This window comes from Polypterus senegalus, chromosome 12, assembly GCF_016835505.1.
Source record: "Polypterus senegalus isolate Bchr_013 chromosome 12, ASM1683550v1, whole genome shotgun sequence".
In the NCBI taxonomy this organism is placed as follows: Eukaryota; Metazoa; Chordata; class Cladistia; order Polypteriformes; family Polypteridae; genus Polypterus; species Polypterus senegalus.
This window is the reverse complement of record NC_053165.1, coordinates 62,912,099-62,933,794: the sequence shown is the minus strand read 5'-3', so window position 1 is coordinate 62,933,794 and position 21,696 is coordinate 62,912,099. Positions and strand designations below refer to the sequence as shown.

At 41.6% G+C, this 21,696-nt stretch overlaps 1 protein-coding gene across 4 annotated transcripts in view; it reads left to right on the top strand.

Annotated features, from left to right (window-relative positions):
• si:ch211-225b11.1 (uncharacterized protein LOC561694 homolog) overlaps positions 1-20,933 on the top strand; it is a 38,665-nt gene extending 17,732 nt beyond the window's left edge. For all 4 annotated transcript variants that reach the window (XM_039771850.1, XM_039771848.1, XM_039771849.1 and 1 more), the window contains 9 exons: positions 4,939-5,073; positions 6,971-7,074; positions 7,425-7,549; positions 8,368-8,480; positions 8,574-8,714; positions 11,371-11,470; positions 11,872-11,972; positions 13,818-13,988; positions 19,343-20,933. In XM_039771850.1, coding sequence (XP_039627784.1) covers positions 4,939-5,073; positions 6,971-7,074; positions 7,425-7,549; positions 8,368-8,480; positions 8,574-8,714; positions 11,371-11,470; positions 11,872-11,972; positions 13,818-13,988; positions 19,343-19,477 — 1,125 coding nt within the window. In that variant the 3' untranslated portion in view covers positions 19,478-20,933. The remainder of the gene's footprint in view (positions 1-4,938; positions 5,074-6,970; positions 7,075-7,424; positions 7,550-8,367; positions 8,481-8,573; positions 8,715-11,370; positions 11,471-11,871; positions 11,973-13,817; positions 13,989-19,342) is intronic.
• The last annotated feature ends 763 nt before the right edge of the window (positions 20,934-21,696 follow it).

Sequence of the window (21,696 nt, the reverse complement as noted above, 5' to 3'; positions counted from 1 at the left end):
ATTTGGAACACTGAGATTTTAATAACATGAATAAATGTTTGTAATAAAAGTACTGTAATAATATCAATAATATCTTTTGCAACAGTTTCATTGTAATAACATGAATATAATAATCATGTTTGTACTAATGGTACTGTGATAACATTAACAACAATAGTAACAGTAATTTGACTGTAGCAGTATTATTAATATGGGTATGAATGAGATTCTAATAACATTAGGAATAGTCAGTAAGTTAGTCTTAGTCCCTTTAATCTAAAATAGGGTCATGGGAAGCCAAAGTCTATCCTGGCAGCAAAGGGTGCAAGGCAGGAAATGGCCCTGGACAGGTGCCAGTCCATCTGCGGGCTCATCAGAAAGTGCAGGAAAAGGAATGCAACCTCCTTCATTTGTTTAAATAAAAATAACCCCCCAACTTCTCTTTCACCAAAGCACAATCAAAACCTAGAAGACCTCTCATGATTTAAATTCTTATGAAAATCATTTTTTCAAATCCATCTGTATGGTGATGGAAAACATGATGAAGACCTCTTTAACAAATGTTTAAACGCAACAATGATGTCAATGTCATTTTATTTATAGAGCACATTTAAAACAAAATCAGTAATGCTGCAGCCAAAGTGCTTTACAATAAAATATGCAATAAACATAAATATAAAAAAATAAAGTGAATTAAAAGATGTATGAAATAAAAGATGTATGAAAAAAAAAAACTTTAATAGAAGAACCGATACTGCAAATATAATTTTATCCCCAGCTCAGGGCCTGCAGCCATGTGCTTCCATGATTAGCCCTTGAGTTGACCCTCAGGTGGAATGTTTGGAAGATTAATGGGAGTGAGTGTTTAAAGGCACCAATGTTTTTGTAGTGGAGAGAAATGTCTCTGTGGAAGATAGATCAGATATATATTGTTGTAACAGTACAGAGGTGGGAGAGAGTACTTTTCTTATTTGTGCCTTATATACTTTCTTTGTTGCTAGACCTACAAAGATCTCGGTAACTTGGCTAAAAGCCGTCTCAAGGATAAAACTGTTTTTTATTTCACTCTCTGCTTATCTTCAAATTCCGGTAACACAATCAGCCCAGTATGCTATGTCAGCATCACTCCTACTTGTGGTAGCCCTGAAATTCTTTCCCAGACAATAAATTCACTCTTAATCAGTAAGCAAAAGCACAACTTTCAGCTCACCTCAAAATTTTGTCAATTTAACTGAATATTATTATATATATTAGTTCATATTAATACTGCTTATCAACAGAAAGTAGTGTGGATGCTTCCGGTTTGAATCTTCTGTGGAGTAAATGTGAGCATAACAGTTTTCCCTGGGTTCTTCACTTTTCAACTCAACCCCTAAGAGATGAGCATTAGATCGATGTATAACTCTAAATAAGGTCTTGTATGAGTTGAGAGTGTGTGAGTGCCCTACTATGGACTAATATCTTATCTATTACTGGTGTGGTAGATAGGGGGCGCTCTCGCTCCCTTGAACCCCTGTCCACGACTCCAGACATCAGATAAAAGTCCAAATGTTGACTTTATTCAATCGCCACAGTGTACAAAGCACCCTCTCCTCCACTATACTCATATAATATTCGCAAATCACTAACAATACGCAATAAATCAATCCTCCAGCTCCCAGACGCATTGCCACCCTTCCACCCAGCTCAGCTCCCCGTCTGGGAGCTCCCACAGTCTTTTTATATCTCCTGACCCGGAAGTGTTCCTAATCCCCAGTCCATGTGACTCTCAATCACTTCCAGGTCAGGTACAAGTTCTTTTCTTCACCCCGGAAGCACGTCATTCCTCTTGTCCACGTGTGCTTCCAGGGCGTAGGGAAAATATTCATTGCTCCTCCCTGCAGCGTCCCCTAGTGGCCCCCACGGCATCCAGCAGGGCTGTGCATAAAAACTACATTGTCCATGATGCCCTGCTGGTCTTCTGGGGACCTCCATGCTGCAAGGAGGGCTCCACCTGGCGGCTTGGGGGTATTGGCCGGGATAAACAGGCAGCCATCCTCCACCTGATGCTGGCAGTTTCCTGCAACCATGTAAAGAAACAAAAAATGCCTTCACAAAATGGATGCTATGACCAGTCAGAATGTCTTTCCATTAAAAAGAGTGTAGTTGGCTTAGTTTCCAAGTGGAAAAGATCAATTATGCAAACCAAAACCTAAATGCAAGAGGTAGTGGATAGACTGAGAGACTTTTTTTGCAATAGTGCAAAACAAGAATCGTAGACACAAGTGTTTAATTCTGGAAATTGAAATACCTTGACTGAAATACTTCAACTTCAATTTTTTTTTAGCACAAAAGTAAATGTTTCCTCAATTTTAGTAAAAGTTCAGATGAGAAGCATTTGATTTTTTTATTAACTAAAACAGTGTTTACTACATCACTAAATAATAGATGGGCCTTTACAGCACCACTTAACTTCATATTTCTGTAAAACAATAGAGACCAGTTTGACATTAACAGGAATGGTGCATTCAAAGAATTGATATGAAAAAGACATAAATAAAAATAAAAGTACTTAATTACTTAAGGAACAAATATTATTAAATAACAAGACTTCATGATGGATGCAGATTCCCATTTTTACATGTAGAAAATTTTGGTAGACATTTTGTTTATTGAAAAACTGCATACAGTGAATTGTCTGTTGACAATCCCAAACACTGCCCCTGAAATACACCAAACTATATCCTTTAATAGTTACAGTGTAGATAGATAGATAGATAGATAGATAGATAGATAGATAGATAGATAGATAGATAGATAGATAGATAGATAGATAGATAGATAGATAGATAGATAGTGTGAAACCTGGCCCCGGCACAGACAGACGGACATCGTTTTTGCACCCACACACCGTTTATTTACACTATTTACAGTCATAGAAATGTCACGTGCACTCACGAACCCCAGTGCCTCTTGCACCGAATCCCCCAAAGTCCAGGGCCCACAGTCTCTGTGCCTTTGTCCTGGCCGCCTCCTGTCCGCTCTCCAGCTCAGTCCTTCTGCCTCCCGACTTCCACCAATGACTGGAGGGAGGCGGCCCCTTAAATAAGGCCCCGGATGAGCCCCAGGTGCTTCCGTCTCTAGCCACGCCCAAGCGTGGCGGAAGTATCGGCTGTCTTCCTGGCAGCTCTCCGGGTGCCACACAAAGTCTTCCCCCCGGCACTTCCTGGTGTGGCGGAAGTGTCGGGTTCCCGGGATAATCAGGCACCGGGCGCCGCCTGGCGGTGGCCACGGGTCCCTACAGGGCTGGGCTTCAAAGCCCTGTACCTGAGGCCCCTTGCCTAACCAGGACGGACGCCCCCACTCTGTCTGGAGGAGGCACTCGCCTCCTCCGGTCCTCCAAGGCGCCCGGCCGGGCTCCTGCCCCGACCGGCAACCGCACGGGATAAACCGGCATCGGGGCGCCGCCTGGCGGTGACCACGGGCCCCTACAGGGAAGGGCTTCCATGCCCTCAACCCGTGGCCCCAACAGAACCAGGACGGACGCCTGCGGTCTGGAGGAGGCACAAGCCCTCCTCACGTCCTCCTGGGCGTCCCGGCCGGGCTCCAGCCCCGGCCGGGGGCCACAATAGATAGATAGATAGATAGATAGATAGATAGATAGATAGATAGATAGATAGATAGATAGATAGATAGATAGATAGATAGATAGATAGATAGATAGATAGATAGATAGATAGATAGATTCATATGAAAAAGTTTGGGAACCCTTCTCAGCCTGCATAATAATTTACTCCACGTTCAACAAAAAAGATAACCGTGGTATGTCTTTAATTTCCTAGGAACATCTCAGTACTGGGGTGTTTTCCGAACAAAGATTTTTAGTGATGCAGTATTTAGTTGTATGAACTGTGAAAATCTGGCTGTGCAAAAATGGGGATCCCCTTGTAATTTTGCTGATTTGAATGCATGTCACTGCTCAATCCTGATTACTTGTAACACCAAATTGGTTGGATGAGCTCACTAAGCCTTGAACTTCATAGACAGGAGTGTCCAGTCATGAGTGGTAAAAGGTATTTAAGGTGGTCAATTGCAAGTTGTGCTTCCTTCCCTTTGACTCTCCTCTGAAGAGTGACAGACAGCATGGGATCCTCAAAGCAACTCTCAAAAGATCTGAAAACAAAGATTGTTGAGTCTCATGGTTCAGGGGAAGGTTACAAAAAGCTAACTTACAGGTTTAAATTGTAGGAGGACAGTGTCCAGAGGCTGTTATATTGGCAAAAGGAGGCTCAACTAAGTATTGATGTCATATTTCTGTTGGGGTGCCCAAATTTATGCACCTGTCTAATTTTGTTAAAATGCATATTGCATCCATCCATTCATTATCCAAGCTACAGGGTCATGGGGGTCTGCTGGAGCCAATCCCAGCCAACACAGGGCGCAAGGCAGGAAACAAACCCCAGGCAGGGTGCCAGCTCACCGCATGTATATTGCATATTTTCTGTTAATCCAATAAACTTAATGTCACTGCTAAAATACTACTGTTTCCATAAGGCATGTTGTATATTAAAAGGAAGTTGCTACTTTGAAAGCTCAGCCAGTGATAAACAAAAATCTAAAGAATTAAGAGGGGTTCCCAAATTTTTTCATATGACTGTATATAGATAGACAGACAGATAGATAGAATGAATGTATGAGTCACAGTCCTACTCATATTACTACTAACAATGACCACTGAAATTTTTCTAATAGCAATAATGAAAATAACAAACTGTGACTTTTTAAAGAGCATCTAGATAAGATATTGGAACATTAGCTAAGCAGACAATCTTTGATTGAGTGAATAAGCTCCTCTTGTCTTTCAAAATTCATACATTTTAGCATTATTACTACAACTATCACAGATAATAAAATGTTTGCATAGATGCACTCAGGCTCGGCTGTGTAACATATTCATTTCTACTGTTTTTTCTTCTCTAGGTTGTCTACTTTTCAGCCACCTTTCCCTACATAATATTGATTGGTTTATTAATTAACAACACCCAGCTACCTGGTGCAAAAAATGGAATCCTCTATTTCATATCGCCAAACTGGTCAAAATTATCAGAGATTCAGGTAATCATTTTCATTTACTGTTTGTAAATGGTCTTGATATCTGACAGTTTTTACTAATGGACATTGCAATATTTCAAAAAATGTTATTTCAGGCAATGATAGTCATGCAAATAAGCTTTCAACTTCTTAAAGCAGATGTGAAAAATTGCTTATATCACCCCATGCTAACCAGAAACAGAGGATAGCAAGTCTGCAGAGAGGCAAGCAAAGAGTGGTGTGGCAATCTACTCATCAGGCTTTTTTTTGGTTTCTAGAAGTGGCAGGAAATAAATAATAATACTACATTTTATTTAAGGTGTGTTTCAAGGACACCTCACAGAGTAAAACAAATCTTTTGTAAATTCCATGGCAATAAAACAACCGTAAACATTAAAATAAATAAACATTAATCAATAGTGAAATTGGCATGAGCTAAGCAATAATGGACAACAGTACATATCATTTAGAAAAGCTGCCTAACATTGCTAAGGCCTGTCAGAATAAATAAGTTTTTAGAACAGTTTTAAAGTTTGTAATGCAATCCAGATTTCAGATGTAGGTGGATGGTATTCCAGAGTTTGGGTGCAGCAACAGAGAAGGCCCCAGCACCCACAATACTGGGGTTGATAGCTGGGGCTGTTAAGCAAACCTGCAGATGACAATCACAGGAAACTAACAGGAGTATAAAGTTGGAAGACGTCAGTGATGTAGCTAGTGACCAAGTTGTGTAAAGCTTTAAATATAAGGAGAAACATTTTTAAGTTAATCTATAATGCAATAGAAAGCCAATGAAGAGGAATATGGTGAGGTATAATATGTTCTGCTGCCTTGGCAGGAGAGTTTTGAATGAGCTGTGATTTGTGAAGGAGCTTGTTCAGGATGCCAGACAATCTGCCATCACAGTAGTCAATGCAAGAAGTAACTAATGCATTGAATAAAACTTTAGTGCTATGTGGTGTTAAAGCAGGGTAGTGCTATGTGGTGTTAAAGCAGGGTACATTCTCTCAATATTCTGAATGTGGTAGAAGGAAGTCCAGGAGACAATTATTTATATGTGGGGAAAAGAAGTGAATTCTGTCCATGATTAAACCAGTTGTATGTATTGTAGGATTAACTTTCTGGACAGTCAGGTTTCGTTTTGACCCATGCTGTTTCCTCTACCTTTGAACAGTCTTTGCCAGTTCAGACTGGGATGACTAGACCTAACTTGAGATCTCCCTGTTGGACTGTCTCAGAGCCTCACGGCACTACTTTAAAATGAGCTGCATGAATGTTTCAGTAGAAGGAAAAAACTTTATCATGATTAAGAGTTATGCTGTGTCTAATATACTATATTTATAGGTATCTGATTTTATGAGTACAGAAACTTGCTGCTTTCATATGTGGTACTGAATTCTATTTCAATCTCAGTTGCTCCTATCCAGTCTGTGTTTAGAGAGTCAGGTTGGATAATAGCTCAAGGACGTAGCTTGATTATATTATTTTTATCATGGCAAAAAATCGAATGATCAGTAGTAGAGGACAAAATAAAATTCTTTATACATTTTTGTGTTCTGCTGAATTGCCGTGGGTTTATTGGAGATTCATGTTTACACCTTAACTGTGTCATTATGTTATAATGCATGTCTAGCACATATACTTCACATAAGCGGAATGTGTACGTAAATACTTGGGTCAAATGTAGACCATGTTACGTAATCACCACAGACATCAGATTGGACTTGGTAGTGTAAATGCAACCTGAAGTAGGTTAGTATCAGAAGGCACACCTAGTCATAAAAGCAACTACTCCAAATTCCAAAATCTGTCAGGCAACCAGTCAAACTGGGTGAACCAAGAAAATGCACATTAAGGTGGGAGAGAGAGAGTGTGTAACCAGATCTTCTTGTTTTAAACTTTTTTTTTTTTTTTGTAACAGGTCTGGGTGAATGCAGCAGCTCAGATCTTCAACTCTATTGGCATCAGTTTTGGCCAAATGATCTCAATGGCAAGTTATAACAAATTTAACAACAACATTCTCAGGTACAGCCATCTCATGTCCATATCTACGGTACAAGCAAACACCTTACTCTTTTGGTAGACCTTATATAGATACTTGGTGACAGCCTGTCCTACCAGATTTCACTCTCAGCTACTGAGGGCTTTGGGTAAGGGGTATGCTGCCAGGACACTCCATAGACTTACTTCATTATAAATCAGTCATCACATCTCCTGAGAGCAGAAAATTACTGAATTCAGTTATAACATGAATAGAAGTGGGGCATCCTTCCAGAAAGAGATTAGTAACCAATCCTGCTTTCTGGAGAAAAAAACGCTAACTATTTGCCTCCATTTGACATATCATATGCTTCCTTCTCTCTTTACTTGTACAGGGACACCCTGATTGTCTCCCTTACCAATTCAGTTACCAGTATCTTTGCTGGTTTTGTCATTTTCTCTGCTATTGGCTACATGGCGCACATTCATAATCTGCCGGTTGACAATATAGCTACTGACGGTAGGCCCTGCTTTTCATTTTTTTGAGTGGTTGAATGCAGTGAAATTACGGTTTTTAGTCATTTCACCAATTAATAATCATCACTCAATCAGCTTCACTGGTGGACTGAAGGTGTTCATTTAGTCCACCAGTGAAAATGACTGGGTCATTAATAATGGGAGAAAATACTAGAATCATTTATTTCACTGCTTTGTGATATAGCAGTTAATGCATTGTGCATTTACTGTACCTGTATATGGAAATCAAATAACAGTACATAAGGTCATTGTTTAGTAAGGTGTCCTTGTGCACTGAGAATACCTAAATATGTATGTTATAATTGAATAGTTTATGCTGCTGTTTTATTTGTCTTGAACTTATGTGGTGAAACATATTCTGCCCTCTTTCTGCCCATAGGAGGGCAGTATGTGAACCATCAAATACATTGCAGCAGTGCCAGTGCTAACAAGGATAAAAAAGGGTTAAATGATTTAAATGAACACTTTTACCTAACACCATGAGAGCCTGGTAGATTTTTAATGCTGTTTTTCCTTTTTGTTAAAAGATTAGTAGCATTAAATGTGACAAAGAAAAGAAAATAATCCAAATCCTGAAATTTGATCTTAAGCATCACATCACTGGCTTTTCTTTCTTTATCCTAGCATTGTGGGAGATGATAATAAACACTCAAGGGGTACAAAAGAGGCACTCTTAAAGCTGTAAATTTGACCAAGCAGCATGAGGTGCAACAGCAGGTTTACGAGACCTTGTGTGCCACACGAAAGAAGCAACTTGGTTGTGTCTAACATTCTTTCACTGTCTTATTTTTCTCACACCAGGTCCTGGCCTTGTCTTTGTTGTTTACCCAGAAGCCTTTACTACCATGCCACTGGCATCCATGTGGGCAGCCCTGTTTTTCTTTATGTTACTTTGTCTAGGAATAGACAGCCAGGTCAGCTGGTCTTTTGTTTTCATTCATGCCATGCCATGTGATCCATTGTCTAAATGGTTTTGAACACTTTACATCCCTTCCATGTCTTTCTAGTTTGCAATGGTTGAAGTGATGGTGACCAGTCTTACGGACAGTTTTGGAAAGAGTCTACTGAAAGTCCTACGAAGGAAAGAGTTGCTGGTCATGGTGGTGTGTTTTGTGGCCTTTGTTCTTGGGATACCCAATGTTGCAGAGGTGAGCTTCACAAAGTATCCATGCATCTGTCAGCAAACCTGTGGATTCTAGTGGAAACAAAGAGGGTTGTTTTTTTAGGTGGGACACCCAAAGGCAACACCGAAGAAATGTTCCAATATACCCCACTGACAGTGTTGAGTCCAGGATATAAAGGTTTTTGACAGCAGACATATTGTTTATATACTGATACATAACTTAAGAAGGCAGATCCATACTAGTTAAAAGTGGCAATCCACAATGATTAAGCTGGTAACAAAAACAGCCAAAGAATTCCTCATTAAGTAAGAGTTTGCTCTACACACAATGTTCCTTTCATTCCATTGGCTGACTCATTTTTCACTCTTTCTGTGAGGAAGAAGACACCTAGTGCCTCTTAACTGCCATCATGTGGCATTTCAGCATTTTTAGAACATTAGAACACTCTAGACGAGAACAGGCCATTCAGCCCACCAAAGCTCGCCAGTCCTATCCACTTATTTCTTCCACGAAAACATCAAGTCGAGTTTGAAAGTCCCTAACGTCTTACTGTCTACCACACTACTTGGTAGCTTATTCCAAGTGTCTATCGTTCTTTGTGTAAAGAAAAACTTCCTAATGTTTGTGTGAAATTTACCCTTCACAAGTTTCCAACTGTGTCCCCGTGTTGTTGATGAACTCATTTTAAAGTAACAGTGTCGATCCACTGGACTGATTCCCTTCATAATTTTAAACACTTCAATCATGTCTCCTCGTAATCTTCTTTTGCTTAAACTGTAAAGGCTCAGCTCTTTTAATCTTTCCTCATAATTCAACCCCTGTAGCCCTGGAATCAGCCTAGTCGCTCTTCTCTGGACCTTTTCTAGCGCCGTTAGGTCCTTTTTGTAGCCTGGAGACCAAAACTGCACACAGGACTTAAGATTTAAGATACTTTTTATATAATGGGATGATATTTGCCATTTTCCAGTCCTTTGGAATCTCTCCAGTACGCAGTGAATTCCTAAAAATATGTGTCAAGGGTTTATATCTGAACTAGCTGGCCTCCTTAAGAACACGAGGATAAATATGATCTGGTCTTGGTCATTTGTTTGATTTCATCTTATTTAATCTGAGCAGCACTTCTCTCTCTACAATTTCCAAATCCCTCAGTACCTCCTTAGTAGTTGTGTTTACCTCTGGGAGGTTGTCCACTTGCTCACTTGTAAACACCGCAGAAAAATGTAAGTTTAGGGCATCCGCTATTTCATTGTCTGTATCTTTTAATTCCCTTTTAATATTCCTGATGAACTTGACCTCCTCCTTAACTGTTCTTTTACTACTAAAATACTGAAATAATCTCTTGGTCTTTTGCCTTATCTGCTATATTCCTCTTTAACTGTCTTTTAGCCTCTCTGATATCCTTCTTAATGGTTGCCCTCATGTTCTCATACGCTATACGATTCTCTTTGCAGTCATTAGTCTTATATGCCTTATACAGCAGTTTTTTTCTTTGCAACTTCTTTTTAAAATCTTTATTAATCCACCGTGGAGTTTTTTTTAGTTTCCTATTACTTCCAAATGTAGGTATGTATCTGTCCTGCATTACATGTAAAACATTTTTAAACCTGTTCCACTGCTCCTCGACTGTCTCCACATTTAAAAGCTTATCCCAGTCTATCCTACTTAGACTTTGTCACATCTGCTCAAAATCAGCCCTACCAGAGTTCAACTTAACAATTTTAGTCTTTGCTTCTGCACTCTTACAAAATACTGAGAATTGTATTATATTATGGTCACTTGACCCTAGTGCTCCAATCACCTCTACACCCTCAATTCTATCCTGATTATTACAATCATGCATTTTAATACTATGTTGAACCAATTTTATTTGTAACACATTGTGAGGTCCTGTATATATAGTAGAATGCACACTTAATGTACTGTATATGTATTATTGTATAGCACATTTGAGCTTCAACACCACAGTGACATGGATTTGGATTTAGATTCTAGCTCCACTCACTGTCTTTGTAGTGTTTGCACTACATTCCTCCCATATCCCAATTACTTGAAATTCTGAGCTGTTCTGGTTTGAATAACTGGGGGTAGGGATTAGGGTAGGGGATTAAGGCCCAAAGGCCGATGCATGGGTACACTGCTCTACCTATAATTAAATTATTTTAGTGGTTACACCCATTCTATTAATTATTTATTAAGCCCAAACCTCCTTTAAATCTGTCCTAAACATATACTACTCTTCAAGTTCCTATACTATATCTACCTTATTTGAATTGTGTGTTCCATAATTCTGATACCAAGTAAAGGATTCAAAATTCAGTGCCCCCTACTGGTCAAATTTTAACATCACTTTAAATTGCAATATAAATAGATATTTTAAACCATATTGCTAATGGACATTGGGAGGACACTAGGGTTTTTTTTTTTTCATTGTAATAGACTGGCACCCCATCCAGGGTTGGTTCTTTCCTTGATTCTGTGGATACATTGTGGGATAGAATCCTACTCCTCATTAGCCTGCACTGGAAAATCAGAAAATGGAATGTTGAACTACAAAGATAAACTTCCTATTTGTGATTTGCCAGTATAGCTTTTCCTTTATTCTGTTTATGTACTGGAAATTCTCTTTCGCTTTTTATTGAAAGTGAAATATCTTGAGGTTTCCTGTGTGTCTCACCCACAGGGAGGAATATATGTCTTCCAGCTCCTGGATCACTACACTGCTGTTGTCTCCCTCATGTTCCTAGCTTTCTTTGAAGTCACTGCAGTCTGCTGGATTTTTGGTACGATGGTTCTTCTTTTACTTTTTTCTCATATCACAAGAATGTCTCTTCATAACCTACTTTCAAAATCTCAATATGCCAGAGACAAAGGTCTATTCTGAAGAGGTAGGATGTTGTTTATTTATTTCATAAATAGCCTGTGGCTGGTGGCCTCGAAGTGAGTCACACTGCACGACTTTGAGCTGGGGAGCACGTCACATTTAACATTATTTATTGGAATTTTTATTTATTTATTGGAATTGTAAGCATTTTAGCTCTGTTTTTTGAGTTTGCTTTTCTGGATTCTGTTCTGGGAGTTGTTTACAAACACACTCCCACTTTTGCATGTGGGTCTGGTGAACACATGTCTAACACTCCTTTTATGTAATTATATATTTTTCAAACTTATTTTCCTCTGTAAGGTGTGTCTCGCTTGTCCCATATTGTTAATAAGATGCTTGGAGCTCCACCTAACATTTTCTTCAAAGTTTGCTGGGCCGTGATTTCCCCACTACTGGTCATGGTAGGTATTACGTACTAAAAAAATAAAACAGTGTCTGCCTCTTATATTATAGCTTTAATATTTTTTAGACCAATGCTTCTGTAATTCTAGGGCTGGGAAACCTAGATCCAAGTGATCAAACCATTCTGATTGTGTCTTTGGAAACAATTTTTTGTTAGTTATTTTTTAGATAAGTATTATGACTATTATTATAGAATGCCATTTTGTTTAATTAGCAATGCGTTAGTCTGTGCTTGGGGCCACATTGTTATCAGCAATGACACCCAGTGTTAGGCACATAACAGTAGTGGGTTTGTAATGTCAGCACTATGACAATGAACCTGGTACGATATCCAAATGTTTACATAAAAGTCTTCTAAAACAAATCTGTAGCTAGCAATATTTCTTTTCCAGGGTTGCTGTATTATTAGTTATGATTACGACCTCTTGCTTTTTAAATTTTATGACTTTGATTTTTTGAGCTTCTTTATTGTTTATATGCAATCTATTTTAGACAAGCAAAGAGTTTTAGCCAAAAATTAATTTGAGTCAAAATAACGAATCACAATATGCACACCAAAATTCTAACAGCTAAAGCTGTAACAAGTACCTGTAACTTTTTGAACATATCTTAATATTTCCCTTACGCATATAGGTAATTATCATTATAGGGCAAAAATCACTGAAACAATTTTATTCAAAATCAATAGGCTTTTAGTACTAATAACTGCTCCAAGTTTCATACAGTGATTTGTTTTTTTTTTTAGTTATCATGCTCACGGGGTCTTATCTTGACTCACAGGAACATATCTCTTCAGAAGTGGTTAAATCATATTTGGGGATGTCCAAAAGTTATAAATCAGTTGAAAAGTCAAAGTGGAAATGTTGAACTTATCACAGTAATTTATTTTTTATTTTATAATACAGCTTCACATTTCATACAAACTAAGGGATTCATTTTTAAATCATCACGTCTGCAAGCTCATTTTCTAGCACAAAGATATACAGTAAACACAGACACATAATGTACCACAAATGCTCAAATCTTGTTGAGCGATGCCTAAAATATGTAAATATCTGTATGAACGTTTTTTTCCCTTGTACATGTGAAGGATGGATTAGGGAAAGTAAATGTAACATGGGATCCCAGCACAGACAAACTTCCTATTCTATTTAGGTTTTAAAGTGTCATGGTGGGACAGTGGATTAAAATAGTTGAGGATTTGGATCTTCATTTCCCATTGTGGAATTTGCAAATTCCCCCCTGTCTGTACAAGTTTTGATACATTAATTGACAGTTATAAATGGGCCCTATACCGTCGGGCTTCTACCCTAACCTGTTGCTGGGATTGGCTTCAGGCCCGTATGACCCTGAATTCTGTTGTGTTGGTTTTAGAATGTTACATTTCATGTAATTCATGCAAACCCCCATTCCCCCTGTTGAAAAGTCTTGGCAGAAAAAGCTTCAGCATGAAGATATTCTCTCTTTCATTTGAGCCTCAGTTTTGTCTCCCTATATATTTTGTTATCAGCCATTACAATTTGTATGAGCCGAGATACTTTCTCCTTCATGACACTGCCATCATGTTAAAACACATTCTTCATGCCAGTGTAATAGGTCACCTTCTTTTCACTTTTTTTCTTGAGTCATTACAAGCAGCCTGTTCCCCTTCTATGCTGTACAGTTTCATCAGCTATTCCCTGCCCCACATTATCACACCTCATGGTGAACACTTGATGACCAGCCCTTACCATGACAACCCATATTAGCAGGGCACACCCTCTTCATTTTATCCCTTCATCCCTACATTTTCAAGCACTTTGACTTTTTTAATCTTGCTCCATCTTGTGTGCTCTCCTTTTCAGACAATCCTGATCTCCAGTATAATACAGTACAGTCCAGCACGCTATGGAAAGGACTACACCTACCCAGCCTGGGCTGAAGTGCTGGGCTGGTTTATTTCTCTGAGCTCCATTATCTGGATCCCTCTTGGAGCACTGCACACCCTCTACACTCTACCAGGATCTCTGTGGCAGGTGAGCCATCATTCAGAAGTAGTGGACTCTTTCTTTCACAGCCAGCCTTAAATGACCCCATCAAGAGTTTCTGTTTAGAGTGTGCCTAAGGGTTTGGAGAATCTGTGCAGTGCTGGTAATGAATAATTTCAGTAATTGCACTTTATAGCCAGCAAAATTAGCCTTAGTTTATCATTAATCAAATCTATGTTTGGATATAGTGTGACAAAACAGATATAGACAAAATGGTAGGTGGACACAACTGGAGATAGGGACCGGGAAAGCTGGATATACTGTGTGAACGGCACCCGGGCACAGACAGGCGGACATGTTGTTTAAAATCACCACACGTTTATTTAATACAATATTTACAACTAATTATGGTCACAAAGACCCAGTCCAATGGTCACACAGACCCTAATCACGTGCACAAACCCCAAATCCAAAGTCCTGGCCACAATGCCTTTCTTCGGGCCGCCTCCACTCTCCACTGCTTCGTCCTCCTTCCACCCGACTCCAGCCCCGAATGAATGGAGACGGCCCCTTTTATGGAGGACCCGGATGAGCCCCAGGTGTTCCCGGCAATCTTCTAGCCACGCCCAAGTGTGGCGGAAGTGCCGGCTGTCCTCCCGGCTGCTCTCCGGGCGCCGTCATAAATCTTCCCCCCAGCACTTCCTGGTGTGGCGGGAGTGCTGGGGAAACAAGTCCCAAGGCATTGGGGCGCCTCCTGGCGGTGACCACGGGCTCCTACAGGGAAGGGCTTCCATGCCCTTGACCCGTGGCCCCCAAAGCAACCCGGAAGGCAAACCCCACGTGATCCAGGCAGGGCTCTGACCCTCTTCCGGTCCCTCCTGGCGTCCCGGCCGGGTCATGGCCCCTGGCATCCCTGACAGTGCCCCACAGCCAGCGAAGACCACTCGTGGGTAAGAGCGACCCGTCCCGCGAGGGCAGCAGAGCCCCGAAACGGGTCCCACTCGAGGGTAGCCGGGGTCCGGCCCCGCACTCCTAGCAGGGACAGGGGCGGAGACACAATCCGAGCACCAACCCATGGTGCATCCCTGCGCCTCGCACAGGTTGTGCTCCCCCCTTTTACCGGCACCCCGGGGCCTCCTCGGTAGGCACCCCCTCCGGGACCTCCACGCCCCTTTGTTCCGAGTCACTGGTTCCCCGTTGGCTCCTCCAGCTGTGAGCGCACCTGCGCACCGGCAGAGAGATCATTCTGCAGACGGCCCGACATCAGAGGGCTGTTCCGCCACGAAGGGGTTCCTTCAACTCGCCCGGGGTCCGTCCCTACAAAAGAGAATACAGGGGCAGAACCGCTGCCAAAGCACCCAGCTCGTGCCACGCACGGGCAGCGTTCCTCCAACCGGCACCCTGGCACTTGCCTGATCGGCACCCTCTCCGCGGCTTCCGTGTCACTCTCGATAGTGGAACTGTCGGCACCGCCTGCTCTCTCACCGCCGGCCTCAGGGATTCCCTCTGCTCCCTCAGAGGGCGGCCAGCCGTACGCGTGCACCCAGCAACGCGTCTCACTGTATTGGAGGAGGCGGCACCCAGCCGCTTAATCCTCCCTTCGCTTTCGGACGCCTTGATGATATGCGACTCCGTATTAAGCAACACGAGCCCCTTTCCCGTCTGCGTCCGCAACATATCGGAGGCATCGGCACCCAGCCTCTTATTCCTCCGTTCACTCTGGGACGCCATGACGGTTTGAGACTCCTTATGGAAATGAAGGCGCCTCTTTCCCGTCTGCGTCCCTATAGTGCGGCGCAAGACCGCAGCCGACTCGGGGCGGAGGGCGCTAGGACCCGGGGCACTTAGCAGCCCGTGTCCAGTCAGCGTCCTCTCGGACTCCCCCCTCGCCGCGCATACAGCCCGCGGCGCCGCACCTCCTGTCGGAGGGCTGCTTAGTTCCAGTTCCAGCACCTCAGCCCGGAGGGCACGTAGCATCTGTAAGACACGCTGCTCCACGGGCTGAAGGGACGCCTCCAGCTCCGCCAGAGCAGCCAGCAAAGACAGGAAGTTAACCGACGCGGAGCCTACCTGTCTGTCAGCCTCCGACGCCGGCCACTTCCTGTGGGCCTTTTCCTCCGGCCCAATCGGGTCTCCCCCCTGCCCGTGATGGACATTCCTTGGTCCCGCCTCTCTGCAGTCATCGGCGGGCACACAAGACACACCGCCCAATCGCGTGCCTGTCAGGGGAGGGACTTCTGGTCCGCGCCATCTTGGCTCCCCTTCTGCGGCGGCGGCACGTGCTTGCCGGCAGCCTTGTTGTTGCCGGCACCTTTTGAGCTCCAGCGTCTCCTCCTCCGCAGCCCTCGCGGCTGCCGCTGTGCTGCCGGAGCCCCGCAGACCAGCATGCGCCTGCCACTGACGTGGATCCGGGAAGTCCCTGTCTGCAATAAAGAAAACACGCCCGGCCCCATGGGCCGGCTGCCGCTAGGCAGGGAACTCACCTCCCCGGACTCGTCAAACCGAGGACACCTCCTCGGCGTGGCCTTTCTTGACGCCATGCCGTCCCAGGCGCCTCCAGCAACGGCGCGCTCGTTGGAGACCGCTGCACTCGTCCCGTGCACGCCGCCTGCCCGCATCAGGGAATAACGGCCTTCCTGCGGACCCCTGGCGGTCCATGGGGTTCCTTTACCCCGCGGTGCTGTGTGCACGCAGCCCCCGCGGTACGTGGGTGGGGTCCCCTGCTGCGCCGGGCCGTCCACAACAAATTTGTTATATACAGGTCTCCGCCTTGAAACAGGCGGAGCATCCTGCCGGCTACGCCAGATGTGAACGGCACCCGGGCACAGACAGGCGGACATGTTGTTTAAAATCACCACACGTTTATTTAATACAATATTTACAACTAATTATGGTCACAAAGACCCAGTCCAATGGCCAATTGACCCGTGGCCCCCAAAGCAACCCGGAAGGCAAACCCCACGTGATCCAGGCAGGGCTCTGACCCTCTTCCGGTCCCTCCTGGCGTCCCGGCCGGGTCATGGCCCCTGGCATCCCTGACAACTGATACTGCGTGCCTAAGTTTCTCAACTTGTAGATTCATTTTCATTCACATCTGTATTCATTTACTGCTTTATTTAAGCAGTCATTTATTTTTCTTATTACTATGATGAAGTAAACCTGACATCTTGAAACTGGTTATGATCACAGATTCTGCCATTTTACACCCATTTTAATTGACCACAGGCATTTTAATATAATGACAATGCCCACTGCTGGTCACCTGATTGTCTGTATCACAAAACATGACGTTATCACAGTCCCACTATTTAAGATGCTGTTCCATTAACAATACTATCTTAGCTTTAGGATAATTCTAACAATTTCACAATTACTTTGATCAGTCATTCTACTGGTTAAGAACTTCAGCACTGGTGTATAGCAGTGGTTCTCAACCTTTATACCTCCAAGGTCTTCCAGTGAACTACACGAATATGAGAGGGCACTCCTATAAAGGATATGATATGTACTGTACGCTGTTGTACTTCTGCTGCAGTCTTGACAAAGGCACTTGACTTTGTCGCTTATTCACAAAAGCATATTTCCTGCTAGTGTTCTTACACTGCCTGAAATTTTCTAATACAAAAACTGATGTGCCATTTCAAAAACACATTAAATGTGTTTTTATCAAATGCAAATTATTTTCGCCTAAATTTCCTAATCATAACATAAAAGGAAACATTTCTAGAGATAAATAAAAACCAGTAATTACTAAAACACAAAATTTGTTATTACAGATATTTTCAATAACAAGAGAAGCTGCTCACTACTCATTTGACTTACTACTTTTTAAATTAAGCACACAATGATGATGTATTTCTAAAAAAAAAAAAAAAAATTATTTAATTTTTAAAATGATGAACTTAATCGCTGCTGACATTTTTTCCTAATTTGATCACAGGAGCTACTTTATTATCCACTGGATTCAGTTCTGAAGCATTCCCATCATCAATTACCACATTTAACATGAATGTAAATGCGAATGATTTTTCTATCCACATACAACAATCAAGACAGCCGAAAATAAAAAAACACTTTGTGTAGGGCGATGGCAGCAGTCAGGAAAGCGCTGAAGAGACCTGTGCAACTTTAAAAAACAAGCAGAGTGGCAGCAGTGTTGTGTTTAAAATCAAGGTATCTCCTCTTTCATGAGACTGTCACACATTTGACTGAAGCACTCACGTTCTTTATGATATTTGACGTGTCACTTTCTTTTCATTTTTTTCTTGCTGGGTCGTTACAAGGAGTCCATTCCTCCTATTCTAACGTAGCTATGGTGCGCTGTGCTGTGCAGATAAATGCAAGCAACCAACAAATCCTAAATTGCTGTGGGTATGAGGGAAGTCTGTCTGACCTCTAGGTGGACAGGATGCAGATGCTGGAAACACATCTAAAGGCCAGGTGTAAATGTAATCTACTTTAACTATATACACATACAATCTATATATAAAACACATTTTAAAGTGGGTCTTTGAGAAATCTAACAGTCGTTGCGGGCCATATGTAACATTTTGAATACTGATGAAGTTATCCTCACAAGTGTTTCATATGTTTGTATCCCTTGCTGTAGCTTGATTTTCAGCAATTTACTAGTAGTTACTTTTCTGACTTACCTGTAAGTTTACTGCCCCCATTTAGAACCACTGTTGTTCTTTTTTATAGAGTTACTACTGTGACATATGCAGAGCACAGTGAAGTTCATACTTGCATTTGTGACTTAACATGCCACATGTCACCAAGTCTCTAGCATCAAGATTACTATGAAGCAATGCAACCAATGAAAGGAAAGACTGATCTCTAACTAAAAGACATTCTCAGAATACCATACAAAATCATCTACGAAACAACTCCTCTTTAGAAACCCTTAAATAAGACTGTGGGGAAGATCTTAAACAATCACCAACTAGGAATGGAAAGACACTCTCCAAAGCATTCATCCTTCTATCCTGCTAGATGGGATAAGAAATACATCAGATAAGCGGATTTGTGTTTTCTAGTAAATAAATTGAAGTGCTGCTTTTGAATACATTCATGTTTAACACTGAGCTAGAAAGTAACTATTGTCTTGAATTTTGGTCAGGGGTACACTGTACTGTGTACATGTCAAAATACCAAGCACTACCACTACAGTACTGCCATTACTATGACTTTCTAGTTTCAATTACACTGACGCCCTCATGTGGCCAAATATAAAATAGCAGCTTCTCTCAAAACATGCTGCGTGCAACCAGGGTTAATTAATGGGATGCAGAGAAGGAAAAATGTTATTTTATAAAGCAAGATTCCTCAGTCTATCTCATGTCGACCCTCCATGATTACTGATGCTGTTTGACTATACTGTGTCTTCATTTTTGCCCTTTCAGCGGCTGAAGCTGTCATTGTTGCCTTGTGATGAGTTCTTCGGTCCCCTGAAGATGCCCACATCCTCCAGTCAGTTGACAGCTTTGACACAGCCAATTGAGAATACCCCTCTTACACTGCAGGAAAGCCCATTGTGAGTGACCCCTCTGGACAGAGTGCCCCACTCCACCATTCTTCTACAATTCTCTTTTTTCCTGAAATGGACAGTTTTTTGTGTTAATTTTATTTTGAAAAAGGTTATCATGTGAAGGAGTGGGTAGATCTGCTGTTGTGAAGAGGAGGAACAGACATACCTAGCAGGGTGTGCTGAATTCCAGGCTTGGACCACACTGCTTCGCCAACTCTAGGTGCTACTCTGTGTGCCACAGGTGACAGCAATCCATCCCCAAAGTCTAACCTTACTATAGTGAACACCATCCCAAGATGTAACACTTGTGTTTGTATTGCTACAGTCGGGGCACAGAAGTTGACAGCATTGAGTCAAAGGTGGGGTCTGAACTGGCAGCTTTTTGTTAATATTGTTTTGTTATGTTTGTCTGATGTCTTTCTCCAATGTGACTTACAGAATTAGGCTATACAAATTTTGTACAGTCCAGTGCCTTAGCCACTAAGCTGCACTAATTTTAGAATTTACCAAAAATAATTATAATAACAAAAAAGAACAGCATGCCATTAGCAGTAGCTGCGCTTAGGAAGGGGAAAAAGGGAAAAGAGTTTTAAAAATGCATTTACCTTTCTTTACATTTTGCCCTCTAGTGGAGCCCTCTAGTGGATATTATTATATAGTAAAAGTAAAGTCATCTATAGTAATGTTCCTCTTGGCTTCACACTTACATTTTCACGTGGTTTTAAAGCAGTTTCACACTATTTATTTAATGGGACAAAATTCTTAAACCGTCCTTATTTTCATTTGTATAATGTTATTTATTTATATTTGACTGACACTTTTTTCCATGGTGACTGACAACATTTGAGATTCAATTGGTTTACATTTCTTTTGCCCTTCCTATTTGAGCTGGGGCAGGTGAAGTTAGTAGCAGGGTTTGAAGTCCAAAGCCTTAACCACTACACCACATTGCCTGCCTTTGCAATGTATTGTGTGCATGTTAGAGCAGTGGAGCAGCATTAGAGCACTGGGCTAAAACCTGGGGCCATCTGTAGTTTTGTGCACTTTACATGTTCTTCCAGTGTCTGTGTTGGATTTTTCCCTCCCTGAGTAAACTGACTATCCTGCCAAGTTCCAAAAATGAACATGTTAGGTTAACTGATAACTCTAATTATTCCCACATAAGTTAGCATGAGTGTGCCCTGTAATGGACTGACATCCTGCTCAGAGCTGGTTTGCACCTTGCACACAGTCCTGCCTGACTTTGCACTGGATTAAGTGGATTTAATAACAAAGGAAGGGCTGGATGGTGATCACAACAATTAATATCTCCACATTCTGTCTATTTTGTGCCTAGCCTTCAGATAACCACTCAATTTCTATCATCTATTTATTTCTTACATTGCAATGATACTTCTAAGCAGAAATGCATAGGGACCTTGACTTGTTATTATCATGATTAATAAAAAGGAGACCTTTTGTGTTTTTGGAAATGTTTCTTTGTTGATTTCAATTTTCTTATTATTTTTATTTGGTTATTTTATACATATGTGAAACAACTGCATAAGTCAATGAATAATAATAAACTACAAACATAATGATGGTAGTAGATGAAACAAAGAAAGGGCCAAGACCCATTAGGCACCATAAATATATAAAATTGTTTCAGATGCAAAATGAGTGGTTAGGATAAAACTGAAGGTTACTACTAACTGTTCCATCATAAAGATGTGAATGACAAGGCGCTAAACATTAAACGTCTTCCCAAAATGACAGCAACAGGATCCTGCCATAGGCTAGAGACCACAGGTTACACACACCAGGTTATCTTCTGAAAACATTAGCTCAATTTGGCCTACAGTGCAGTGCCAGATTTATCAAACTACAAGAAATCTTGAATTTCACAATTCCGTATTATTTCTCAAGGTGCTTCTGATTACACTGATGGGATTGGCATTGTAGCAAAGCAAGCAGCAGGTGGCACTGCAACACAAGCAATTGAGAAGGCCTTGACTTAGAATAACCACCGTATGGTATGAAGTGTATTAAACATTCATAATGGAGGCAGGTTAAATATGACGATAAGCGTCCATAAACTGACAAAAAGGCTAGTCAAATAAAACACACAGTAGGATCTGCAAAACAGCATGCTTACCTAATTAGACATTAACCACAAAACTGACAGGCCTGATAATAGCTGACATTAATGAAAAAGAAACTCATCAAAAGCTTAACATTTATCCTCTGCCC